This window comes from Geotrypetes seraphini, chromosome 7 (assembly GCF_902459505.1).
Source record: "Geotrypetes seraphini chromosome 7, aGeoSer1.1, whole genome shotgun sequence".
Taxonomy (NCBI): domain Eukaryota; kingdom Metazoa; phylum Chordata; class Amphibia; order Gymnophiona; family Dermophiidae; genus Geotrypetes; species Geotrypetes seraphini.
The window spans coordinates 54,727,007-54,754,154 of record NC_047090.1 but is presented as its reverse complement, the minus strand read 5'-3'; the positions used below and the strand labels follow the sequence as shown (position 1 = coordinate 54,754,154).

General features: G+C 45.0%; 1 protein-coding gene across 1 annotated transcript in view; it reads left to right on the top strand.

Annotated features, from left to right (window-relative positions):
* The first annotated feature begins 799 nt into the window (after nt 1-799).
* Nucleotides 800-27,148, top strand: part of DNM1L (dynamin 1 like) — a 245,696-nt gene continuing 219,347 nt past the window's right edge. The window contains exons 1-2 of the mRNA XM_033953060.1: nt 800-989; nt 19,060-19,207. Of these exons, the coding sequence (XP_033808951.1) occupies nt 888-989; nt 19,060-19,207 (250 nt within the window). The 5' untranslated portion in view covers nt 800-887. The remainder of the gene's footprint in view (nt 990-19,059; nt 19,208-27,148) is intronic.

The following is a 27,148-nucleotide window of genomic DNA, read 5'->3' as shown; positions in this document are numbered from 1 at the left end:
GCTTTATTAGTGAAACGCTGGCCATCGTCGGTGTACCGATTAGTGAAGATAAGTAGAAAAGTTTTTTTCTTCTATCATTGCCTTTCGATTGACTCTTTATGGTGGAGCACAGCATAAGGCTTCAACACACATTGAAGATTTTTGCCAATGAGGTGACCGCTCAACCACTTCTTTAAAACCTTTTGGTGGAGGTGGGAGGGCCCTTTCTGAGGCTTTTTTCCTTCTTTTTTGAATGAGTTTATAGCTTATGCTGTTCTCATATATTATTTTATTATACTCGAGGACATCACAGTAATCATTATTGGAAGTGTTTATCTCCTTACATATTGTGTTTTCATGACATTTGAGTCACTAGTGACATATGCTAGGTAGCCACTTGTGACATATGCTAGGTAGCCACTTCAGGAGAAAGGCAGAAATGGGAACGGTTGAGATGGGAGACAGGTAAAAGATGTGGGTGAGAGAGTGTCTGGTTGCTTTTGTGTCTAGTTATCCTGAAAAGATGAATCTGAAGAGGGCTCAAAGGATGGACTGTTTTTTAATCATCATTTCATAATCCTCTGACAGCAGGTGGGTGTGGGACACTAGTTAGTATAACTAGAGTTACCAGACGTCTGGATTTCCCCGAACTCGTCCCCCTTTTCGAAAACATGTCCGGGAGTCCGGACGGCTCAAACATCGGGGTTTGTAGGTTTTTTTTTTTGTTTTTTTTTTAATGAAGCAGAGTCCGTTGACTACATTTCCCGATAGGCTGTGTGTCTTTGTCGTGCGGCGCCCCTGCGTCAGAGCGGTCGCTCATTAGTGGCGGAGGAGGTGGCGCTAGCTGCGTTTTTCCTTCTTTCCTTTCCATTCATTTGGGAAGGCTCGGAGCAGGCCTCGTAGGAGTCATGGAAGCGCTTATCCCGGTCATCAACAAACTGCAAGACGTCTTCAACACTGTCGGTGCCGACATCATCCAGCTGCCGCAGATCGTGGTGGTGGGGACGCAGGTATGGGGAGCTTAGGAAGGGCGTGGGTGTGGAAGACTGACCCCGACTTTCCTGAACGAAGGACACGAACATGATCCAAGGAAGGAGTGGCACTTGGTCTAGAGAAGATGGGATAGAAGGATAGGTGGCGACTCTTGCAGCCTCTTTGAGCTGTACCAAGGGACGAGGTGGAGGAGCCACACATTAGGGCCCTGAAAAATAAGTCATTGCTGACAAATCCTTCCTTTGCCATTGGTGTTCCCAGTATCTCTCATAGAGCAGTACCAAACTGTTCTAGTACAACATGCCTATTATTCCTGAATTTTCGGGTAGTCGACCCCTTCTTGTGAGAATTCTTGTAGAGTGCCTCATTGGGAGTGTGTGGTGCAGTGGTTAGACCTACAGCCCCAGCATCCTGGGATTGTGGGTTCAAATCCCACACCTCTCCAGAAATGTAGGATATGTGGAGTATAAATAAATAAATTCACATTTATGTATTTTAATTTTCTATACCGTTCTCCCAGGGGAGCTCGGAGCAGTTTACATGGATTTATTCAGGTACTCCCTGTCTGTCCCTGCAGTATCACAGTTTATATAATATACCTATGATCCCCCATGAGCTTTGCTCAGCTGGTAAGTCCCTGCTATCTGTGCCCTTCTCTTCAACTGCCAACTCCAGACTCCTTCCCTTCTACCTTGCTGCACGTATGCTTGAAGCAAAATCCCATCTCTTTGAGAGTTCTTTCGAGTCCTAATTCCTTTCACCTTGGGTTCTGCAACCCCAACCCTATATGTCATGTCTGTCTGTCCAAGTTAGATTGTAAGCTCTTCCGAGCAGGGATTGTCTATAAATGTCTAAATGTACAGTGCTGCATATGTCTTTCAGCGCTATATAAGTGATAAGTAGTAGTAGTAATGGGGGACCGAGTGAGCTGCCCAGGGTCACAAGGAGCAGTGTGGGTTTGAACCCTCAACCTCAGAGCTCTCCTCCATTTCCTCAGTGGGCTCTCTACACAAGAGATGGTAGAAACATGCCTTTTCTGCTCATATCGTTTCTTTTAAATTTATTATTATTTTTTGCTTACTTGTTTGCGCGGCTTTTTGGTGCTGCAGAGGATCCCTGTCTTGGGACATCTCTGGCTGTGGGAGAGTGCAAACTCTCAGGTTGGAGGTTTGCATCCAAGACTGCTTTGATGTGCACCCACTTAGACAGCCTGCATAGTAACATAGTAACATAGTAGATGACGGCAGATAAAGACCCGAATGGTCCATCCAGTCTGCCCAACCTGATTCAATTTAAATTTATTTATTTATTTTTTTTAATTTTTCTTCTTAGCTATTTCTGGGCAAGAATCCAAAGCTTTACCCGGTACTGTGCTTGGGTTCCAACTGCCAAAATCTCTGTTAAGACTTACTCCAGCCCATCTACACCCTCCCAGCCATTGAAGCCCTCCCCTGCCCATCCTCCACCAAACGGCCATACACAGACACAGACAGTGCAAGTCTGCCCAGTAACTGGCCTAGTTCAATAAGTAATATTATTTTCTGATTCTAAATCTTCTGTGTTCATCCCAAGCTTCTTTGAACTCAGTCACAGTTTTACTCTCCACCACCTCTCTCGGGAGCGCATTCCAGGCATCCACTACCCTCTCCGTAAAGTAGAATTTCCTAACATTGCCCCTGAATCTACCACCCCTCAACCTCAAATTATGTCCTCTGGTTTTACCATTTTCCTTTCTCTGGAAAAGATTTTGTTCTACGTTAATACCCTTCAAGTATTTGAACGTCTGAATCATATCTCCCCTGTCTCTCCTTTCCTCTAGGGTATACATATTCAGGGCTTCCAGTCTCTCCTCGTACATCTTCTGGCGCAAGCCTATCATTTTCGTCGCCCTCCTCTGGACCGCCTCAAGTCTTCTTACGTCTTTCGCCAGATATGGTCTACAAAACTGAACACAATACTCCAAGTGGGGCCTCACCAATGACCTGTACAGGGGCATCAACACCTTCTTCCTTCTACTGACTACACCTCTCTTTATACAGCCCAGCATTCTTCTGGCAGCAGCCACTGCCTTGTCACACTGTTTTTTCGCCTTTAGATCTTTGGACACTATAACCCCAAGGTCCCTCTCCCCGTCCGTGCATATCAGCTTCTCTCCTCCCAGCATATACGGTTCCTTCCTATTATTAATCCCCAAATGCATTACTCTGCATTTCTTTGCATTGAATTTTAGTTGCCAGGCATTAGACCATTCCTCTAACTTTTGCAGATCCTTTTTCATATTTTCCACTCCCTCTTCGGTGTCTACTCTGTTACAAATCTTGGTATCATCTGCAAAAAGGCACACTTTTCCTTCTAACCCTTCAGCAATGTCACTCACATACATATTGAACAGGATTGGCCCCAGCACCGAACCCTGAGGGACTCCACTAGTCACCTTTCCTTCCTTCGAGCGACTTCCATTAACCACCACCCTCTGGCGTCTGTCCGACAGCCAGTTTCTGACCCAATTCACCACTTTGGGTCCTAACTTCAGCCCTTCAAGTTTGTTCAACAGCCTCCTATGAGGAACTGTATCAAAGGCTTTGCTGAAATCCAAGTAAATTACATCTAGCATATGTCCTTGATCCAGCTCTCTGGTCACCCAATCAAAAAATTCAATCAGGTTCGCTTGGCATGATTTACCTTTTGTAAAGCCATGTTGCCTCGGATCCTGTAACCCATTAGATTCAAGGAAGTACACTATCCTTTCTTTCAGCAACACTTCCATTATTTTTCCAACAACTGAAGTGAGGCTCACCGGCCTGTAGTTTCCTGCTTCATCCCTGTGACCACTTTTATGAATAGGGACCACATCCGCTCTCCTCCAATCCCCAGGAATCACTTTCGTCTCCAGAGATTTGTTGAACAAGTCTTTAATAGGACTCGCCAGAACCTCTCTGAGCTCCCTTAGTATCCTGGGATGGATCCCGTCTGGTCCCATCGCTTTGTCCACCTTCAGTTTTTCAAGTTGCTCATAAACACCTTCCTCCGTGAACGGCGCAGAATCTACTCCATTTTCTCGTGTAACTTTGCCAGACAATCTCGGTCATTCTCCAGGATTTTCTTCTGTGAACACAGAACAGAAGTATTTGTTTAGCACATTTGCTTTCTCCTCATCACTCTCCACATATTTGTTCCCAGCATCTTTTAGCCTAGCAATTCCATTTTTTATCTTCCTCCTTTCACTAATATATCAGAAAAAAATTTTATCTCCCTTTTTTACATTTTTAGCCATTTGTTCTTCCGCCTTTGCCTTCGCCAAATGTATCTCTCTCTTGGCTTCTTTCAGTTTCACCCTGTAGTCCTTTCTGCTCTCCTCTTCTTGGGTTTTTTTTATATTTCATGAACGCCAACTCTTTCGCCTTTATTTTTTCAGCCACTAGGTTGGAGAACCATATCGGCTTCCTTTTTCTCTTGTTTTTATTGATTTTCTTCACATAAAGGTCCGTAGCCATTTTTATCGCTCCTTTCAGCTTAGACCACTGTCTTTCCACTTCTCTTATGTCCTCCCATCCTAACAGCTCTTTCTTCAGGTACTTTCCCATTGCATTAAAGTCCGTACGTTTGAAATCTAGGACTTTAAGTATCGTGCGGCCGCTCTCCACTTTAGCCGTTATATCAAATCAAACCGTTTGATGATCGCTACTACCCAAGTGAGCACCCACTCGAACATTAGAGATACTCTCTCCATTTGTGAGGACCAGATCCAATATCGCTTTTTTCCTTGTGGGTTCCGTCACCATTTGTCTGAGCAGAGCCTCTTGAAAGGCATCCACAATCTCCCTACTTCTTTCCGATTCCGCAGACGGAACATTCCAGTCCGCATCCGGCAGGTTGAAATCTCCCAACAGCAGAACCTCCTCTTTCCTTCCAAACTTTTGGATATCCACAATCAGATCCTTATCAATTTGCTGCGATTGAGTCGGAGGTCTGTAGACTACATCCACGTAGATAGAAGTTCCATCTTCTCTTTTCAGAGCAATCCATATCGCTTCTTCCTCTCCCCAGGTCCCTTGCATTTCGGTCGCTTGGATATTGATCTTTACATAGAGAGCTACTCCTCCACCTTTATGACCATCTCTGTCCTTCCTAAAAAGATTATATCCCGGTATGTTTGCATCCCATCCATGTGATTCACTGAACCATGTCTCTGTGATAGCAACAATATCAAGTTTCAAGTTTATTAACATTTGATTGATCTCTTATTACAACAATATCTAGATCTGCCTCTAATATCAGGGCTTGCAGATCATGAACTTTGTTGCTTTGTTGCGAGCATTTGTGGTCATCGCTTTCCAGCTATTTTTCAGCGATAATCTCCTTTTTCGTATGGATTTTTGTGTCGTTTCACTTTCCGTTGCAATACTAAGAAATAAGTTACTGATATTGCTTATGTTGCAGCCTTTACTACTATCACATCTTTTCTTTTGCCGGGGGTGGTCTCTATAATTGTCCTTCGTACATACACCACCCCCACCTTCTAGTTTAAATGCCTAGAAAAATATTGTCTAAATTTCTCTGCAAAGTTTCTTTTTCCTGCTGTAGTAATATGTAGCCCATCAGTGCAATATAGCTTCTTGTCCTTCCATGTATTTCCCCATCCTCCTATGTACCTGAAGCCTTCTTGATGACACCAGGCTCTGAGCCATCTATTAAAGTCCTCTGTGTTTTTCACTCTTTGCTCTCCCTTTCCATATGCAGGCAGTAATTCAGAAAAAGCTAAAGTCTTTACAAAAGGTTTCACGCCCTCACCAAGCTCCCGAAAAGCTTTCTGTGCTGCAAGTGTGGAGTTGTTGGCCAGGTCATTTGTTCCCAGATGGATAACAACATCAGTGTTAAAATCCTTAGTTTCTTCCTTAATTATAGTCAGTATTTGCTTGGAATTCCTGGTAGCTGAGGATCCTGGAAGACATTTCACTATTTTGGTCTCCTCGCCCTGTGTTCCAAGGTTAATGCCTCTGAAGATGGAATCCCCCAACAGTAATAGTTTTCTGTTTTTGGCTTTTTTATTTGTATTTAGGGTGCGCTTGTTCTCTTGAGTTACCTTCATTGGTTCCAGTCCCACCTCCCTTCTGTTTTCCTGAGTATCGCAGTGCACTAGTGGAGCGAAGGAATTCTGTAGAGGTAATATTAGTAGTGAAGGTGGATGTTTCTGTGTTACATGTCGCAGTCTTCCTGAGCCTACTGTGACCCATTTATTCCTGGGCTGTTTTATTCTTTGAGGTAGAGGTGGTAAGTTGGTATGATTTTGTGGAGTGATGGAAGCTGCTTTAATTGTATTCAATTCCTGTTTAAGTTTGCCGAGCTCCTCCTTAATACTGGCAAGTTGAAGACAGATGGGGCAAGCCTTAAGCCTCCAAATAGTATGTCTTGGAATTAAAGCACCACAGTGATTGCATAGAATAAAGGTCATCTTGATTGGTTGTGAAGTGACTAGATTTGAGTAGTCCTGATTATATGGGTCTCTATATATGAATAGTGGTCCCTGGGGTTGGTGGGACTATAAGTCTTACCCTTATTCCTATGAAGGGAAAGGGAAAGAGGAAATAAGATTTAACAGAGGAAATAAGATTTAACAGAGGAAAGAGAAGGGTTTATTTTTTTGTGTTTTTTAATATTTTTTTTTAGTAAGAAACAGGGAGGAGAAGAGAAATTAAGCAGATATAATGCTGAAAACCAGTTAAAAGAGCAGAATATGAAATGCTGAGTAACTTAGCTTTTAGAAGTTCACAGGGCAGCCTTGTTCACAGCAATGTCCCAAAGATAATGCAATTAACCTTAGAAGTAAAACAGAGCCCCTCCCTTCTCCACCTAATCAGCAGAAAACAATGGCTGAATACTAGTAAGACAGAAATATAGGCTCTATACCACCTAAAACACAGTATTTTAAACAAAAATGCAGGTTCTATCAGTGCTACCCTAAAACACAGGATTTATAACAGGATTTTCCCTACTTTAGTCACCCTGAGCCACAGGCACCAGGATTTAATTAGAGTTAACAAAGTCTTACCCTTTTTCCTATGAAGAGGAAGAGGAAATAAGATTTAACAGAGGAAAGGGAAGGGTTTATTTTTTTGTGCTTTTTTTTTTTTTAGTAAGAAACAGGGATGAGAAGAGAAATTAAGCAGATATAATGCTGAAAACCAGTTAAAAGAACAGAATATGAAATGCTGAGTAACTTAGCTTTTAGAAGTTCACAGGGCAGCCTTGTTCACAGCAATGTCAGCATTAACAGTCCAGGAGCTAAGGGACAAAAAGTACAAAAGTCTTGGGAGCAAGGCTCACCCTGGGTTTCATCTGCAGTGGGCTTGAACACAGGCTGAGTTGCTCCTTGGTGGTTTATCCAGGACTGGGGCCAACTGCTTTCCTCCATCCTGTCTGCATGTGTGAGATCAAGTGGGGCAGTGTTCTCCCTAGCACATTGTAGCTGGGTGCTCCATCTGACTAATTTAGGTGAGCGCCTGGCTGTCATCTCAGAAGGTCGCGAATCAACCTGACTGATCTCAAACTTCACTAAGACTCAAAATAAATATTTTGTGTTTTGATACCACGGCTCCTCAGCTTCATTGCACTGATCAAAGGAAGAGCCAACACTTAGATTGTTTGTTAACTTTCAACCATGTACCTTTTCTACCAGCCACCACCTAATTTATTGACCAATCACAGAGCGTCATGCTGGAAAATTTAGAGAGAGTTTTGGAACACAGATTGTTTTTTTCTGTTGCTTTTTTTTGTGTGTGTGGGGGGGTTTGGGGGGGAATCTGCGTTCCATGTATGGTTTCTGGAGAAGGCTGGTTTCTCCCCATTCGGATGTTGGGCGTGGCCCGTGTGGCGGGAACATTTGGATATCGTTGTTTTTTGAAGCTATCAGGGGCCTTGAAGATTATGGATGTTGGTTAGTGACTTGTGCGTCCCGTGCTGGATTAAGTTGACGCTCTGAGCAAGACCACTTCAACAGGGGAGGATGGAATCGCATCGTCTTTCCCGAGACTCGTCCCTGGCTCCTAGTAGAGAAAATAAGTTAAACCGTAAATGTGCCTTCCAAGTCGGTGGACCATCCACAGGTGCATTTTTCAGCGACCCTGGGAGCGATGAACTTGAGAAGGTGGTCTCTTAAGTTTGTGAGTATCCCGACCCTCCTCTCTTTACTGAATTGAGGCCTAGTCTTCTCGGTTCACTGTCATTCCGCTTCTTCAAGGCACCTGCATCGTCTCTTCCCCTCACTTAATTGCCTTAATGGTTAAAATCAACTTGTTAATCGCACGATCTTTTAAGTAATTAATGTGTTTGTGTTCATTATGCTAGCATGGGTTGAACAAACTGTCAAGAGCCCATTTTTTAGGTTTGGATTGCCAACTTGAACTCACAAAAAAATGTGCAGGAATGATTTAATTTTGTACCATACTGAATGTGGTGTTTCTTTTTAGTTTTTTAAAGTTTTGTTTGTGGAGTCCTGTCAATGTTGACTGCTTTGCATATGCTGAGTTTTCTAGTTACTAGGAAATGAGTTTTTACTGCTATAATTGCTATAATTAAATGGGCATCTAGAGATAAAATTAAGATGGGGCCCTTATAGTACCATATTGCTTGTTATAGAGTGAAGACTGTTCTGTTTTCAATGATTTAGAGAGGGAAAGGGTATGAGAGTATGTATGGAACTTGGATATGGGAATCTGTAGCAGGAGTATGAATAGAGGGTATTTAGATGTATGTGAGTTAGTTTGTGAAATGGGGCAGCTAGGATTCTAGTAGTTATAAGGAAAGGGATGGCAAATAAAACAGAAAATATTATAAGGTCTCTGTAGTGCTGTATGGTGTGACCTCACCTTGAGTATTGCGTTTGGTTCTGGTTGTCCTATCTCAATAAAGATATAGTGTAATTAGAAAAGGTTCAAAGAATAGTCCTAGTAGAATTCTGTGCAACTGCACAGTGCAGAATTTGCACAGAATTCCCCATTCGCATAGAATTCTGCACAGACCTTCTGTTCTGCCCTGACCAACTAACCCCCCCCTCTTGAGAGCCGACATACCTGTGAGTCTCCTAAAGAAGTAGCAGTGGTCAGCTGGCAGAGGCAGCGCTATGGCCAGGCTGTTTGCAACCAGCCCCACCAGGGCCTTTCCTCTGCTGCATCACTTCTTGTAGATAGGTAAGTGGCAGAAGGAAGGCCCGGGCAGCTGCAAGCAGCCATTTCACAGCACTGCCTCTGTTGGCTGGCCACTACTGTTACTGCTGCCTTGGGAGGCCTGCAGGTATGTCACCTTTCATTGGTGGGGGGGGGGGTGTCGATAGAGAGGACAGACCTACATGGAGGAGTGGTGGGGACATGGATGCTAGATTGCAGGAGGGTGGAAGAGGAAGGGACATGGATGCAAATACTTTTTAAACAAATAAGAGGAAATATATTTTTTTACTCAAAGAATAGTTAAGCTCTGGAATTCATTGCCAGAGGATGTGATAACAGCGGTTAACGTAGATGGATTTAGAAAAGGTTTGGACAAGTTCCTGGAGGAAAAGTCCATAGTCTGCTATAGAGGCAGATCTGAGGGAAGCCACTGCTTGCCCTGGGATTGGTAGAATAGAATGTTGCTGCTATTTGGGTTTCTGCCAGGTACTTGTGACCTGGATTGGCCACTGTTGGAAAAAGTATATTAGGCTAAATGGGCCATTGGTTTGACCTAATATGGCTGTTCTTATTTATACATTGGGTTTCTGGAGCAGCAGTATAGTAGAGTTTTTTGAGATGGGTTAGGTATGTATTAGGGCCAAAAAAAAGGTGCTAGTGTGTACAGGTACGCAGCAGGATGTGAGTTGGTGGATGGGTTACATCTAAGGAGGATGTGTAGGAGAGTGCTATGGGAAAGGAAAAGTTATTTGAGGTGGATGTGCAAAGAAAGTATAAGGAGTGAAATGTAGAGTTGGAAAAACGAATCTCCTATCCCCCAGGGTAAAGCTTTTCAGCCTGTTGTATTAAGTGATGAGTCATACTGAAACAAATCTCTGAAAACCTGGAAGATGTAATGAGGCAATTTGACAAGCTAAAGAGCAACCAATTACCTGGACCAGCTAGTATACATCCCATTTTACACTTCTCCCTCAATATTTGCAGGAGTTAGGGGGTAGAGCCTGCCAGCCAATATGGAAAAAATTGCAAATTTTAGGGCCGACTGACCCACCCCCACTTCCCAGACCTCTCCACACTGAATAACATGCTGAACAAAGCAACATTATCAACATCTGATGTTGATAATGCTGCTTTGTTCAGCACATAATTCACTACTTGCGCTGTAACCACCTTTTTACACTGCCCCTAAATTGTGATCAAAAGGCTAAAAGAAAACAGCCAGCAATACCTGATACCTGAGCATTGGAAAATAATTAATAATAATTAACTAATAAAAATAGTGCACATTTAATTTTCCCCAGCACCAAATTTCCCCGTCCCGCCCGGCTACTTTTTAATGCCACCCGGATGGAAAAATTTTCTGGGGAGAACACTGTGGGGGATTAAGTTTGCCCGGCAATTCATTGGGCATGAGAGATAGTTTGAAGAGACAAGCAGTTTGGTTTCCAGGCTTCTTGAGGCAAAAGTTCTTCCTGTAATCTGTCTGCAGCTTCAGCACTTCAGCTCCCAGCACACAGTTATGCACAGTGAGTAACAGGCTGACAGCCTCTCAAACAAAATCAGGGGTGTTTTTTTAAAACCAGTTTTTTTTTGTTCTGGAGTTAATCGGGGGCCCCCCACCTTTAAAATCCCCAAATTGCTAGTTTTTGAACTCCAGTGTAGTTCCCCTGGGCTGATTGGGTTCTAAAAGCTTTGTCGTGCGGCACATTAAAGGGGGTGGGAGCTGCTGGCTTAGCCTCCTTTAGTCTCTTGGGGGGTGTTAATGCCCATATGGTGTGAGGGCTAGGAATAAAGTCCAGGTTCAAGCTGGGGCGCAGCGCAAGAGTGTCCCTGGTGAAGTGCATCGTGCTGCGGTTGCAAAACCCCAGAAAGAAGCTTGCGAGAGTCTGCAGGAGCTGTCTGAATGTCTGGACAGAGGTTTCCCCCTGCATTTATTAATATGATGTTTGCAGCTGGTGCTGGGGTTCCCCCCCCCAAAGAGTGCAAGATGGGGACATCCAGTCTGAGGAGGACTGGGATGAAGAGGGCTCTATGTTGCAACAATTTTATTGATGACCACAACCCAAGAATATAAACACCAAGATGCAAAAAACCAACAGGTCATTCCAAGTTGTAGTCCTCCCCCCTCCCCCCCTCACATGAACAAAGGAAACAATTAAGGCACCCACACATTGTGGCTAATACATGGTCATAAACACTGCAAACATTATGACATGCAAAGGAGGAAAAAAGAAATAAGGACCACAAAAAAAAGAAAGAATACCAGTCACCCTGGAAGCAAACATCATACACTCAACTCCCCCTCTTCAAAAGCAACCAACTACAACTCCCCCTTCAACTCTGGTATCCGGGGATTATTTCTGATTCCCCTGGATACCAGAAATGGAAAAAGAACCCCCCCTTCCCCATAGCAACCCCTACATCTACCCAACCTAACCCCTCCAAAGGAACAGAGAGTAGCACTCCCAATATGTGGGGGCTTTGGGAGAAACCCAATGCTGCAACATCTACCAGCAAGAAGAACCTTTCACACACAAAATTTCTGTCCTTTTCCCAAATGGGCCAAGGAGTGTGTCCTATCCAGCAAAAAGAGCTGAGGTTGAACCCCAAGGGGCTGATGTAGCAGGTTAAGTCTGCAATCTTGACCCAAAAACACCTGACAGGAGGGCACTACCAGAAAGAATGATAAAAATTATGTCCCTCATTACATTTGACACACTGTACAGTAGAAATGTGACTTGCTTTGTAAAGCTGGGACTATGTAAAGTAGGCTCTATATAGCACTCTATACTAACGCTCCTGAAAAATGGCCCTAATATCCCAGGAATCCAAGACTTCCCCCGAGTCCCTCTAACCTTTAGATCCCGTAATCTCTGGGAGACAGCAAAGTATGAAGCAGTTTGTGTGCTTTGGATATAGTAACCCGCTCCCCCTGAAAAGCCTGGAAAAAAAAGTAGAAACTTCACTCTCGAGTCCAGAGTTTAAACTTCTCTGATCTAGAGATAAAATGTAATACTTCAATTGACAGTAAGCAAATCTATCCCCCATCCCGGGACAGTGCTCTCCTGAATCACTGGTAAGTGTATCGAAGCATGATCGGGGTCCAAAAAATCCACCAAGATGGTATACCCACAATGAGTGCATCTACGAAATGCCTTGTTGTCCTGACCCGGTGGGAACTTTCTATTACCCAAAATAGGAAGCTGATCCGACACTATAGAGCAGTGGTTCCCAAACCTGTCCTGGGGGACCCCCAGCCAGTCAGGTTTTCAAGATATCCCTAATAAATATGCATGAGAGAGATTTGCATATAATGGAAGAGACAGGTATGCAAATCTCTCTCATGCATATTCATTAGGGATATCTTGAAAACCTGACTGGCTGGGGGTCCCCCAGGACAGGTTTGGGAACCACTGCTATAGAGTTCATACCCTTCCAGTGCAATAGGTGAGACATTCTAGACCGGTGGTTTCCAACCCTGTCCTGGAGGCCAATCGTGTTTTCAGGCTAGTCCTAATGAAAATGCACGAGAGAGATTTGCATATAATGGAAGTGACAGGCATGCAAATCTGCTCCATGTATTTTCATTAGGACTAGCCTGAAAAACTGATTGACTTGGGGGTCCTCCAGGACAGGGTTGAGAACCAGTGTTCTAGAACCACAAGAAAATTGACCCTGATCCCTCCACAGAGACATGACCAAAAAACAAAAGATTTGTGGAGCGTTGATGTCCAAGACGAAGGCTTTATTAGAACAAATAAATCTACATAAAAATGTCTAGGTCCTGAACCACTGGAAACATATGGCCCCAACATGGTCTGTGTTTTGACACAATTGTCTTCTTCAGGGGTCCCCATTGGTCCTATAAGCAGACTTGTGAATTAAATGAAAATCTCTGTGCTGGTGAGACGAACTCGATAGCAAACCAATATATATACAGTTGTTTAAGCATTAGGTGTGTTCTGTCTGCAACAATTCTTGTAGCACTCACTGTGGTTCCTGTTAAAGTGACTCCCTCTCCCGTTCTTATATTTGGACCTGCGTCCATATTGCAAGAATGCAGAAACTTGCAGCACATACTGTTTCCTGATCAAAAGATTTTTTTTCTGCATTACTGCCATTCCTTTTTTTGTTCATATCTTGTCCTGCCGTAGAGCAAGTTTGCATTGAATATCCAACAGGCTCCCACTTTCCTACTCAAAAGTCTTATTTATAGGTATTTTTTTTTTTCCCAAACGTTTTACTAACATTAGTAAAAAAAAAAAAAAGTGTTCAGAAAACACTGCTCAGTTATTTCAGAAAAGAGATGCCACAAACTAATGAAGGTGCAACGTCAACTCTTGATGTGGCAATTTCAGACAAAGTCATTGTAGAGGCTGGTCCATCCAGGGGAAGTCTCTTCAGCACACACTCTTCCAATTAATAAATCAAAGCACCGCTTATCCGGCATAAACAAACAATGGTTTAAAGATTTTGATTGACTAATGGTCAAAGAAAATGGTATGTGGTGCTCATTGTGCATGAAATATTCAAACAAACACCCTCCAAGGAGGGAGGTACCTTGGGTAAACATGCCATGCACAAGAATTCGAAAAAAAAGCTGGACCATGAAAAAAGTAAAATGCACATTGAGTCTTCTGTTGACCTTTTAGGAAAGCGTGTACTAGAGCAAAATGGAATCGGTCAAATTGAAAGATCTGTATCTGTGTTAAATAACTTACAGAGATGCCTTTGTGGGAGCTTTAAAATCCATTTATCGGTTGGCAAAAAATTAGTTTGAAAGCTGTTGGAATACTGTAAAGAAATGGGTTGTTCCTTTTTACAACATCTCAGTGTTGGTAAAAATGCACATTACACCTCTGAAAGAATAATGCAAGAGCTGCTGGATGTCTTAGCATCAAAAATAAAGTCTAACATACTGAAAAATATACATGCTGGAACCACAGACATCTCAGTTGTAAAGCAATTATTTACATTAAATATGTTTGATAGGTCACTGAAGAGGTCAGAATTAGTTTTTCATCCCGCAATATATATATGATGGCAAAGCGCTATATCCAACACACTGAGTGAGACTATGGATGCTCTAGGCTTGAAAACTGCTAATCTGGTTGGACTAGGGTCAGGTGGAGCAGCTGTTATGACTGGGAAACAGAAAGGTGTGGCAAAACTGCTTAAAGATAAAACATCTGAACTCTTGGTCAACTGCCACTGTGTAAACTACTGATTGGCCCTTGCAAGTGCCCCAGCAGCAACCTTATTTAACAAAACTGAATGACATCTTAAGGCAGCTGTTCTATTTCTTCCAAAATTCTTCAGTTAGGATGGCTGGTTTAATGGAAATTCAAAATATTCTGAACATTCCCCAGATTAAGCAGAAAATGTCCAGTGACACTAGATGGCTGTCTCTTGTCTCTGCAGTACAGTCACTATGACAGTGTATGGTGAGTGTCATAGCTGCGCTGGAAAGAGAGGCCACTGAACGAAATGACATCACAGCTGAAGGATTAAGCAGATGTATTAAAACATACAATTTTGTTTCCTCTCTGATGATTTTTTCAGACGTATTACCTTTGTTGTCCAACTTATCTAAGGCTTGGCAAAGGCAAGATGTCAATCTTACTGAAATTGAGCCAATTTTGCTCACCACAAAATTGTCCATAATGGAGTTGAAAGCCTTCAGAAGAATGGTCAGATCTCCACATGTTTATACACAGAGTGATGTCATTCAAAACTGCAATATATGATAAATACCTAGTGGCAGTTGTCAAGCATCTAGATGCAAGATTCCCTGACATGCCAATTATTTCCAGACTTTAAAAAGTTTTCAATGTAGAAACTCACGATTCAAATGAGTCTGCTGAAATTCTTTTCGATCATTACTCCAAAAATGGTAGCCCTCCAATTTTAAAATCTGAAAGTAGCAGGCAAGAATGGACATTTGCGTCAAAAATGATCAGAAGTCAATCATACAAAGACTTCAGTCCAAAACAAATTTTACTAAAAATGGCAATGACATCAGAGCTCGGAAGCTTTTCCAAATTTAGCCAAACTAGCTAATATTGGGCTAGTGATCCCAGTGAGCACTGAATGTGAAAGGGGGGTTTTCTGCCCTTAAAAGGATCAAGACATGTTTGAGAAATCGCATAAATCAAAGCATGCTTAATCTCATGCTGATCTCCTTGGAGGGCCCAGGTCCTGGGGACTTTGTGAGAAAGTTGCAGACAACTGGGCCTCTAGGAAGAAAAGAATAAATATTTAACTGAAGACACCTGCATATGCAAGTTGGCTTTGAAGAATATTTTTTTATTTTTCTTCATTAGTTTTCCAATACTTTTTTTTTCTTTCATTGTGTTCACTTTTCTTCCCGACAGCGACAATACTTGTGCCTCTTGGTTTATCATAACAATTGTTATTTAAAATTTTTGATAGGGTTGCAGGATCCTGAATTGGATACTTCTTAAATTTAATAAAAATATTCTGTCATAATTGTCAAACCTTAAAAAAGGAAGTCATATTGAGCATTGGAAAATAATTAATAATAATTAACTAATAAAAATAGTGCACATTTAATTTTCCCCACCACCAGATTCCCTGTCCCGCCAAACCCCACCCAGCTGGAAAAAATTTCTGGGGAGAACACTGCATCTATTTGCAGCATCACGTTCAGCATTTGGATGTCTAAGTTCCAATTAATGCTTGTTAAAATTATTAATTGGGCTTATTTATTTGGGCGTCCAATTTATTTGGACACCTAAACTGATGGACGTTCAAATTGTGGACACCTAAAGTTAGATGTCCTTTACAGAATCTGGGCCTAAATCTCTCACATCTTGTAGTCTCTCAGTGTCAAAATAGGAAGCCCATAACCAATGGTTCAACTTATAGTAAGTTACATGGTTGTTCTATCTCAGTGGTCTCAAACTTAAACTCTTTGCAGGGCCACATTTTGGATTTGTAGGTACTTGGAGGGCCTCAGAAAAAATAGTTAATGTCTTATTAAAGAAATGACAATTTTGCATGAGGTAAAACTCTTTATAGTTTATAAATCTTTCCTTTTGGCTAAGTCTTAATAATAATATTGTAATTTATAGCTAAAGAGACATATAATCAAGAAGCTGTTTTATTTTACTTTTGTGATTATGATAAACATATTGAGGGCCTCAAAAGAGTACCTGGCGGGCCGCATATGGCCCCCGGGCCGCGAGTTTTAGACCACTGTTCTATCTGTACCCCGGACTTGAATTCTGCAATAGACCAACTGCATAGATAAATAATACCAGTGTAAAATTGGCACCGTCCTCCCACCCAGCTCTCAAGCTGTCCAAAGAACTTCTTGTGCTGTACATGGGTGTTTACTCTTTCAAATAAATGTATGAACTTCTCTATGTAGAGCTTTGAATACTCCTTGAGGAACCGCTAGTGCACAGGTGTCAAACACAAGGCCCGCAGGCCGAAGGCGGCGTTTTCACTGCCGCACATGGGTGTTTTATCTTCTGGCTGGCTCCCTCCTCATTTCTGCAGTGTGCTCTAAGCTGCAGGCTGTGACTCCTTGTGTGTCCCACGCCTCATCCGGAAGCATTCCCTCTGACATAACGACATCAGAGAGAAGGCTTCCGGTTTAGGCGCAGGACGCATTTAGGGGCTGCCACCCGCAGCTTTGAGCACACTGTGGAAATGAGGAGGGAGCCGGCCAGAAGATATACTGCTTGAAAGCTATGGAAGTACTTTCCAGCACAGGACAACAATCTGTCAAAGCCTGAATGGGAAAGAGAGCTTCTGGCTGACCTGATCACCTTTAGACATACTCGGAACTTATTTCATCTCCCAAGGCTGCATTGACACAGAAGACATAAGAGCACAGGTATCTGGGGAAGACCCTCATTCTTCTAACGAAGCCCCTCGCCCCTTCCCCCTTCCCCCAGGTTTGAACACATGGAATATTAATGGCTACTAGGATTTCACTACTCATAGCCTAATCCTGTTTAAAGACTTGAGAAAGCATGGTTGTAGTCGTGATGGAAGACAGATTCTAATGAAGTACAGAAAAGATTATGGAAAGCCTGGGCCTGTGTAGTTCAATTTTGTGGTTAACCATTTTGTGTTATTAATAAGATTATATTGTGTGTGTATATATGGAAAAAATGGTGTTACAATTAGAACTATTATGGGGGTGGCGTATGAGGCGGAGATTGGGCAGGGTCTGGCCCGCAATTTAGCCTGTGTTTTAGATTTCGGCCCCTTAATGTGATAGTTTGACACCCCTTCGCTAGTGGGAGGGTCTAGAACAGAAATAAAAGGCGTGGTAAGAGATTCATTGCACTGCTGTTTGTCCCTACCATGAAATCCACAACCCTTGACATTTCTGTAAGTCAGTCCACACAGCTTATATAATCTGGGGTAATTAAGATAATAAAGATTGGCTAGATCAAGGAGAGGGCTAAAATGATGTCGAGAGCAGACGCCTGAAAGGGAGACTCTGAGCAGTTGGCTCCTTATTCGCGTTGTTACCAGCGGTCTTTCCCATCTGTTATGGGAAAGAGGAAGGGAACCTTCACGCTCTAATCCTCCAGCGGCGGTGGCAGCCCCGCAGCGTTTGAGGCGGATTACTTTGCTGGCAGCCTTTTCCCCCTCTGGCGAACCTGTTTGCCCTACTTCGGAGTGTAGAATGGCACTGGCAGTAGCCAGGTGGGGGTGCTATGATATGCTGCATTGGAATGGATAGTGTGAAAGAAATAAAATTGTTGAATACGTTGTAGATTTTTTTCAAATATGACACCTGCCTTTTCATATGGCTCTGGGTAAATCTAGTTAGATGCATATGTGATAAAGGCCACGCCCAATAGAAACTTATGAAAAGTTGGTACACAAATATAAACAAATTGAATATGGATTACGGCAAAGGCCAGAAAAATGAAATTAGAGAATAACAGAAAAACACTAGGGGTTACTAGGAGGAAAAAAAGTATGTATTTTGCTGGATTAAGCCAGATCATAGGGGAAATCGGGTAGATATACATAACGCACTTAGAGGTATTAATCTGACTCCATTTTTCCATGTTTCTTTCTTTGTCTAAAATACTGAAGGTTTCCCGCTTAAAAAAGGCCTGGATTTCTAGTGTTCTTTGTCTGGATTGGCATACCCAGGGGAATAGGAGAAACCTCATGGCTTAAGTAGTAACAAATGGTCCTGGCAGTCCAATGCTGGGTATAGAAGAAAGTGAATACTGTATGTTCTAAAGTATTGAATATGAATGAAATATGTGATATGGTTTATGAATGTTTTGGGGCCCCGAATGTGTGTGAGAATGTGTTTGATTATGTGTGTGAATGTATGTTTAAACATGAGAATTGATTTTGAAAATTGTATTTTTATATATTTTAAACCTGAAGAAATCCTGAAAGACATCATCTGCAGTTTGACCTATCTGACCTTTCAGCTAGCCTACTATAGAAACTCTCTTCAGTCTGTAGCCATTAAGGGAGGGCTCCTTTAGCTCATATTGGGGAGTTCTTGTTAGGGAAGGTTATATATGTTTTTTGTGTTGTTTTTTTTCTTTTCTGTCGGTGAAATCCCAGGAAGAGTCAGTCGGAGCATACCCCAAGTGAATTCCTTCACTCGCTGGCGCTCCAGCTGCCTTCTCCTCCCTCCTCAGGCGAAAAACTGTATTTGCGGTTTTTCGATATTTGCGGGGGTTCCTGGAATGAAACCGTGAATATTGGGGGAGTACTGTTCTTTGTTTGGTTCTCTGACTTTCTTGAGATGGTCAATGTGTGATGATAGCCCTTAAAGTTTCATTTAGTTGCTGCTGGTTCTCTGTCCAAGTTCTGACAGTAAAAGAACAAACTCCAGGCCCTAGTCTAATATAATGACTAATATAATTTCAGTTTTTGTTTCTAGAATAACTCATGTTTCTTTCTGTAGAGCAGTGGAAAGAGTTCTGTGCTGGAAAGCCTTGTTGGCAGAGATTTGCTCCCCAGAGGCACTGGAGTGGTCACCCGAAGACCCCTTATTTTGCAGTTGGTTTATGTATCGTCAGAGGATCGCAAGAAAACAGCTGGAGATGAAAATGGTAAGTTCAATACCATGAAACATTAGGTTCCATGTAATTTGTGGTGGTTTTTGAACCCTTTTGAACCTGCAGAGTTGTAGTTATGTAATATATTGTCTATTTAGAGCATTTTCTGAAGAATAAATAATACACACTAGAGATAGTCTCGAACAGTATATGTGTGCCGCAGGACACTTGTGTGCCTCCAGAGATTTCAATGTGCCGCGGCATACTGGGCAGGAAGAGAGGCTCCGGCACAGGTGTCAGCTGACTTGCATCTTCCTGCTTTCTGCTGCTGATACACTGCCGGGGGACTCCTGCTTTCCTCTTTTTCTCTCCCCATCCTTGGACTAGCAGTGGCAGCTCAGTGTGATTTTAAGTTAGCCACACAGCTGCCGCTAGTGTTAGTTTACACATGGTTTCATCATGCAGCCTCGGGGCCTTTGCTAGGCCGGCCCACTTCAATGATGCGAGGCGGGCTGGCCTAGCAAAGGCCCCGAGGCTGCCTGATGAAACTGTGGCTAAACTACTGCTAGTGGCAGCTGTGTGGTTAAGTTAAAAGTATACAGTGAGCTGCCACTAGGCGAGAAAGGAGGAGTATTGCTGGAAAGGGAAGGGAGAAGGGTACTGCTGGACAGGGGAGGAGGGAAAGGGAAGGGAGAAGGGTACTGCTGGACAGGGGAGGAGATAAGGGAGGCGAGTTACTGCTGGACAGGGGTGGAGGAGAAAAGGGAGGAGAGTTACTGTTGGACAGGGGTGGAGGAGAGAAGGGAGGAGAGTTACTGCTGGACAGGGGTGGAGGAGAGAAGAGAGGAGGGGTACTGCTGGACAGGGGAAGGAGGGGTACTTCTGGACGCGGGAGAAGGGAAGGGAGGAGGGATACTGCTAGACAGGGGGGAGGGGGAAAGGAGAAGGGGGTGTACTTGACAAGGGGGTAAGAGGGAAGGGAGAAGGGGGATACTGCTGGACAGGAGGAAGAGAGAAGGGGGCTATGGGGGAAAGAGGGAAGGGAGAAGTGGGGGTAATGCTAGATGGGGAAGGAGGGAAGAGAGAAGGGGGCTAATGCTAGAGGAGGGAAGAGAGAAGGGGCTAATTCTAGATGGGGAAGGAGGGAAGGGAGAAGAGCTAATACTAGATGGGGAGGAGGGAAGGGAGAAGAGCTACTACTAGATGAGGAGGAGGGAAGGGAGAAGGGGCTAATACTAAATGAGAAGAGGGAAGGGAGAAGGGAGGTAATGCTAGTTGGGAGGGAAAAAGGAGGTAATGCTAGAGGGGGGAGGAGGGAAGGAAAAAGGGGGTAATGCTAGATGGGAGGAGGGAAGGGAGAAGGGGATAATGCTGGATGGAGGGAAGGGACAAAAGGGGTAATGCTGGATGGGGAGGAGGGAAGGGATAAGTGGGTAATACTGGATTGGAGGGGAGGAAGGAAGGGAGGGAGAAGAGATACTGCTGGACCTGGTAAAAAGGGAGGGAAAGGAAAGGTGCTACACACTGGAGGGGAGGGTGAGATGGTGCATGGGGAGAGATCATGTTGGGTTGGGGGTTGGGAAGGAGGGATGCCACACGATGCAAGCACTGAGAGAGAAAGCGTGTAGGATGCAGAAAGTGTTGGACTCATGGAGAAGGCGAGATGGATGGGGAGGATGGGAAGGAGAAATATTACACTCTTGGGAAGAGGGAGAGGGCAGAGAGTGAAAAGTTGGACTCGTGGAGAGAGAGAGAGATGTTGGTTGGGGGAGGGAAGGAGAACCAGATGAGAAGCATGCAGGAGGAAGAGAGAAAAAAATATTGAACTGGTGGAAAGGAGGGAGAAATGTTGAATTGGGAGGGGGGCCGGGCAGAGGGCAGAAAGTAGGAAGGGAAAGAGAAATGTTACACTGGGGGGAAGGAGAGATGACTAAAGGAAGGGAGAGATATCAGACCAGGGAATGGAAGGGAAGGAGGGGAGTCTGGTAGCACTATAGAAATAATAATAATAATAGTAGTAGAGAGAGATGCTAGACTGGGAAGGGGGGAAAGGAAGGAGAGAGATGTCAGACCACTGCGGGGGAGGGGGGGAAGGAGAGAGATGTCAGACCTTGGAAATAGGGAAGGAGAGAGATGTCGGACCATGGAAATAGGGAAGGAGAGAGAGAAGGGAAGACATGGAAAAGTAGATTTTGAGAAGAAAGCAGAAAAATTGAATGTTAATGCCAAAGATGGGTGCAAGGCAGAAAGTGAAGGCAGAGAGAAAAACAGTCAATGGATAAGAAGGCCCTGGAAACATAGTTAAAAGCACAGAAAAATAAGTCACCGGACAACAAAGGTAGGGAAAATGATTTTATTTTCAATATAGTGATTGAAATGTGTCAGTTTTGAGAATTTATATTTGCTGTGTATATTGTGTATATGTGAAAAATGAATGGAAAAAAAATTGCATTTCAATTAGTAAAGGGGGTTGGTCTAGGGTGGAGTTTGGGAGGTCTGTGATTGGGGGTACTCAGTTGATATTTGTTAGACTTCCCTGCTGGCATGCCCTACTGGCATTTCAGGGCCTGTCTGGAGAGCCTCTGCGCATGCGTGGATGTCATTGTGATGATGTTACGTATGTGGATGATATCATCACGGCAATGTCTGCGTCCTTCTGGGTGCCTCGAGCCATGGCCACTGCCTTTAGAGTTCCCCGATTCGAGAAAGTTTGAGACACTGGTCTAGAATCATATTCTAGGTTATATGGTCATTTTGGCCAAGCAGTATTACAGCATTTATTTTCTTCTTAATGGCCAACTCTCCCTCCATCCCATTATATTTAGCTAGGGAGTCCCATATGTGAGAATATGCTGCCTGCTTGTCCTAGGATAAAGCACAGTTACCGTAACAGGTGTTATCCAGGGACAGCAGGCAGATATTCTCACATCCTTCCCACCTCCCCTGGTTGGCTTCTTAGCTGGCTTATGGAACAGGTACCGTGAACCAGCCTCGGGTGGGAAGGCACTCATGCATGCGCGGTGCAGGCGGTCACAAAGTTTACCACTGTCTGTACCGGGCTTTGTGGATGACATGTGAAAATATCTGCCTGCTGTCTCCGGATAACACCTGTTATGGTAAATAACTGTGCTTTCTGTCCTATGGAAACATACACCTAAATTTTACAGAAGTGCCCACTTGTATTTCCTGTAAAATTAATCCCAGGAAAAAGAACATAAAAAAGATCAAATTGAGCAAAGACCAAATTTAATTGTTCTTTTGCACTTTTTCTCTTCAACTGCAGACCCAGCCATGTGGAAAAATACAAGACAACTGTCCAAAGGTTCTTCTTTCTTCTTGCCTTCTGTCTCTGCCTTGCTTGTGTTTTTGCATGTTTCTTCCAAACCTATGACATGTTCCTGCATTTCTTTTTTGTCAAAGAAATCCTTTTTAGCTGTTTGTTCTTCAGATTCTTTAGTTTTTATCCATAGCTTTGTCTTTTATATTTTCAGTTCTGTGTGTTGCCATACAGTTCAAGTTCTCGTTTTACCTCGTGTTAAACTGATTCCTGAATGATACGAGCTCCTCCACTCTTCTGTTGCAAAAAACAGTTTTATTTTTAGGGCTCCTTTTATTAAGCCGCGCTAGCGGGGTTAACGCGTGTGACTTTTCATCACACAATAACCCCTGCGTTGGCCTAAAAACTACTGCCTGCTTAAGAGGAGGCAGTAGTGGCTAGCGCGGCCGGTGGTTTAGCGCGCTGTAATATGCGCATTAAACCGCTACCGCACCTTTGTAAAAGGAGCCCTTAGTGTTTTCTGCATGTGGACTGTTGCAGCTGATGCCTGCTGGTTAGTTAACTTGGCAAGGTCAGTGTATCTGGTGACCTTTACATTTCTGTTTGATTTTAGTCTTTGGCTGTGATATGACTACACGTGGCATTTCAAAATAAAGCCATCCACTCATTGCAACTAAGATCTAGGGAGGACCAGTGATAATGTGGCAGGGCTAGATGGGTCATTTGTAATCTGTGTGGTTAAGCACAAAAAAGATACTTATTCTGAAACATGGATGCCCTCTTCCAGTTATAATTTTTCCTGTGAAAATCGCTCTGTGGGCTTGTCAATGATTTTTGTGCTTTTGTTCTCACTCAGCTCTTTTGCTTAGGTAATTAATTTTTTTTCCACATGTAGATGTCATTTCTACTTGATGGAAAGAACAATTGGTACTTTATAAACGTACCGGTTGATATTCAAAATGATTTAATCAGCCAGAAACAGCCACTGACTGGTTAATTGCTTCTTTTGGGCTATCTGCTAATTTTCAACAGCAATAACTGCTTAAGTGCCACTGAAAATTAGTGGTTAGTGCCTAAGTGAAAGCTGGCTATTTGGGGGCATTCCGGGGGCACAGTTGACAATATTCACTTAACCAGCCAGGGTAATCGCATAAATGAGCTGTATAAAACAGTCTTATATTTATGTGGCAACCCATGGCTGCTTAAGTTCTGGATATCTACCGTATTTTCACGCAAATAACACGCACCCGTATAAAACGCGCACACGTGTATAGCGCGCAGAAATCACGATGATAAGCACAAAAACTTTGGTATAACGCGCTCACGATTATACCGCGCATGCTGCCCGACTCTCCGTTCACCCCCCTGACTTCCGTGCACTGCCCCGCCTCTCCGTGCGCTGTCCCGACTCTCCGTTCACCCCCCCCTGACTTCCGTGCACTGCCCCGCCTCTCCGTGCGCTGTCCCGACTCTCCGTTCACCCCCCCTGACTTCCATGCACTGCCCTGACTTTCCGTGCGCTGTCCCGACTCTCCGTTCACCCCCCCTGACTTCCGTGCACTGCCCTGACTTTCCGTGCGCTGTCCCGACTCTCCGTTCACCCCCCTGACTTCCGTGCACTGCCCCGCCTCTCCGTGCGCTGTCCCGACTCTCCGTTCACCCCCCCCCCCCGACGTCCGATTCATCCCCCCCCCCGGCAGGACCATTCGCACCCCCACCCCGAAGGACCGCCGACTCCCCGACAATATCGGGCCAGGAGGGAGCCCAAACCCTCCTGGCCACGGCGACCCCCCACCCCGCACTACATTACGGGCAGGAGGGATCCCAGGCCCTCCTGCCCTCGACGCAAACCCCCCTCCCCCCCACCGACCGCCCCCCCCAAGAACCTCCGACCGCTCCCCCAGCCGACCCGCGACCCCCCCTGGCGACCCCCACGACCCCCCCACCCCCCTTCCCCGTACCTTTGGTAGTTGGGCCAGAAGGGAGCCCAAACCCTCCTGGCCACGGCGACCCCCTAACCCCACCCCGCACTACATTACGGGCAGGAGGGATCCCAGGCCCTCCTCCCCTCGACGCAAACCCCCCTCCCCCCCAACGACCGCCCCCCCCCAAGAACCTCCGACCGCTCCCCCAGCCGACCCGCGACCCCCCTGGCGACCCCCACGACCCCCCCACCCCCCTTCCCCGTACCTTTGGAAGTTGGCCGGACAGACGGGAGCCAAACCCGCCTTTCCGGCAGGCAGCCAACGAAGGAATGAGGCCGGATTGGCCCATCCGTCCTAAAGCTCCGCCTACTGGTGGGGCCTAAGGCGCGTGGGCCAATCAGAATAGGCCCTGGAGCCTTAGGTCCCACCTGGGGGCGCGGCCTGAGGCACATGGGCCCAACCCGACCATGTGCCTCAGGCCGCGCCCCCAGGTGGGACCTAAGGCTCCAGGGCCTATTCTGATTGGCCCACGCGCCTTAGGCCCCACCAGTAGGCGGAGCTTTAGGACGGATGGGCCAATCCGGCCTCATTCCTTCGTTGGCTGCCTGCCGGACAGGCGGGTTTGGCTCCCGTCTGTCCGGCCAACTTCCAAAGGTACGGGGAAGGGGGGTGGGGGGGTCGTGGGGGTCGGCCAGGGGGGTCGCGGGTCGGCTGGGGGGGCGGTCGGAGGTTCTTGGGGGGGGACGGTCGTGGGGGGGGAGGGGGGTTTGCGTCGAGGGCAGGAGGGCCTGGGATCCCTCCTGCCCGTAATGTAGTGCGGGGTGGGGTTAGGGGGTCGCCGTGGCCAGGAGGGTTTGGGCTCCCTTCTGGCCCGATATTGTCGGGAAGTCGGCGGTCCTTCGGGGTGGGGGTGCGAGTGGTCCTGCCGGGGGGGGGGGGGGGATGTATCGGACGTCGGGGAGTCGGCCGGGCAAGAGGGCTTGGGCTCCCTCTTGCTCCGATCGTGGATGCGGGTGCGGGTGGGAGCGCGTGCGAGTGGTCGTTCGGGGTGGGGGTGCGAGTGGTCCTGCTGGGGGGGTGAATCGGGCGTCGGGCGGGGTGGGAACTATGTTTGAAAACTTTCGTATACCGCGCTCACGCATATAACGCGCGAGGGGTATGCGCGGTAGGTAAAAACGCGTATAACGCGCGCGTTATATGCGTGAAAATACGGTACTAAGTAGCCGTGTGTTAGCCATAAACCAGATACACTTCTCCCTCTGTATTCGCGGTGGATGCGGGCTGCCAATAGGCGCGAATATGAAAACACCGCAGATAACTTTTTAATGTTGTTCGCAGTTTTAAACAAATGCCATCATTTTTACTAATGAAGCTGCGCATAACCAGCGATTTCACAACACTAAACAGAAAAAAAATTGAGTGATGACGTTTTTGGGGGGCAGAGTCAGCAGCCGAAAAATTGCGAATAATCAAAACCACGAATACGGAGGGAGAAGTGTATTCAGTACTGAAGCACAGACATGGCCTATCATTGAATATATGGGAATATAACAAGTGGGGATCAGCAAAACGCTCATCGCTGCTAGCTGAATATTGATCCCAATATTTTATATTAGGATAATGTACTTTCCAGTGCAATAGGTGAGACTTTCTAGACTTATTTATTTATTTATTTATTTATTTTTCTAGCCCATTGTCCGCAAAGAGCCCAGAACGAGTTATAAGTTTAACATATGTAATTTCTGTACAACTTTACGATACAAGTTTTTATCCTTACTTGATACACGCTAGGGGCTAATGATACAGTTTACTGGTTACAATTTGCTATAGTTGTCTTTACGATGCAAGGTTTCCAGTACAAGTTATACCTAATTCGATACATACTGGTTCTGGTACCAATATACATCTCTTTGTAGTCTTATCTGTCAAGGGTGGGGGTTTAGGTGAAGAGGTTGTTGTTGTTTTTTTTAAATTGCTTTCCTAAAGCTGAGGAATCCTTCAAGGGATCTGATCTGCAAGAGCAGTCGATTCCAGTGACTCGGTATGAAGTGGGAGTAGGACCGTCGCTTTGCGGTTTGCAGTTGAAGAGCACGACCAGGGGCCATTTTGAGGTAGTATCCCCATTGCTAAGTGTCATCTAGAGAAGGAATCCACTCCAGATTTTTCCTTTTGTCTCTTCTGTACTTCACTGGACTCCTTATCTCCACCTGCAGTTCTTTCCTTCTGCACCTGCAGGCGTGTTTGTTCTGCTCTCCACGTTTTACTATTTTTTATTCCCGGTATATTTAGTGCTCAGATTATTTTTCAGCCCTGCCTGCTTTGAGAACACACAGACTTCAGTCTGTAGCTGACAGGCCAATCCCAGTGGATACCTGTAAGTCAGCCTGCATAGTTTTCTTTGGAGCTCAGAGCCGTCCCTGAAGTGGTCTCATGTACTGTTAAGCAGGAGTCAGGCGTAGGCTCGTGGATGCCCTTAGACTCTGGTGTCTCGCAGGGTGCTGGCTGCATCTTCTCGCCCCACTCGTCCCAGTGTGTGTCTATTGGTCCTCAGAGTTAGGGGTGCAGTCAAGCTTAGGGTCTGATTGAAAGCCCAAAGATCAGCATTGCAGAGGCATTCCCAGCATGAGGCTGTGATTCAGCCAGCTGCTATTAGAAAGCTGAGGCAGGCTGCAGCACAGATCCACAAACAGGTCACAGAACCAGATGCTCTAAAGAGGATTGGTAAGATTGTGTGGGTCCACTCAGTCTAATTTTTAGTCTAAAGCTATTGCACTAAAAATTTAACATGCAAAT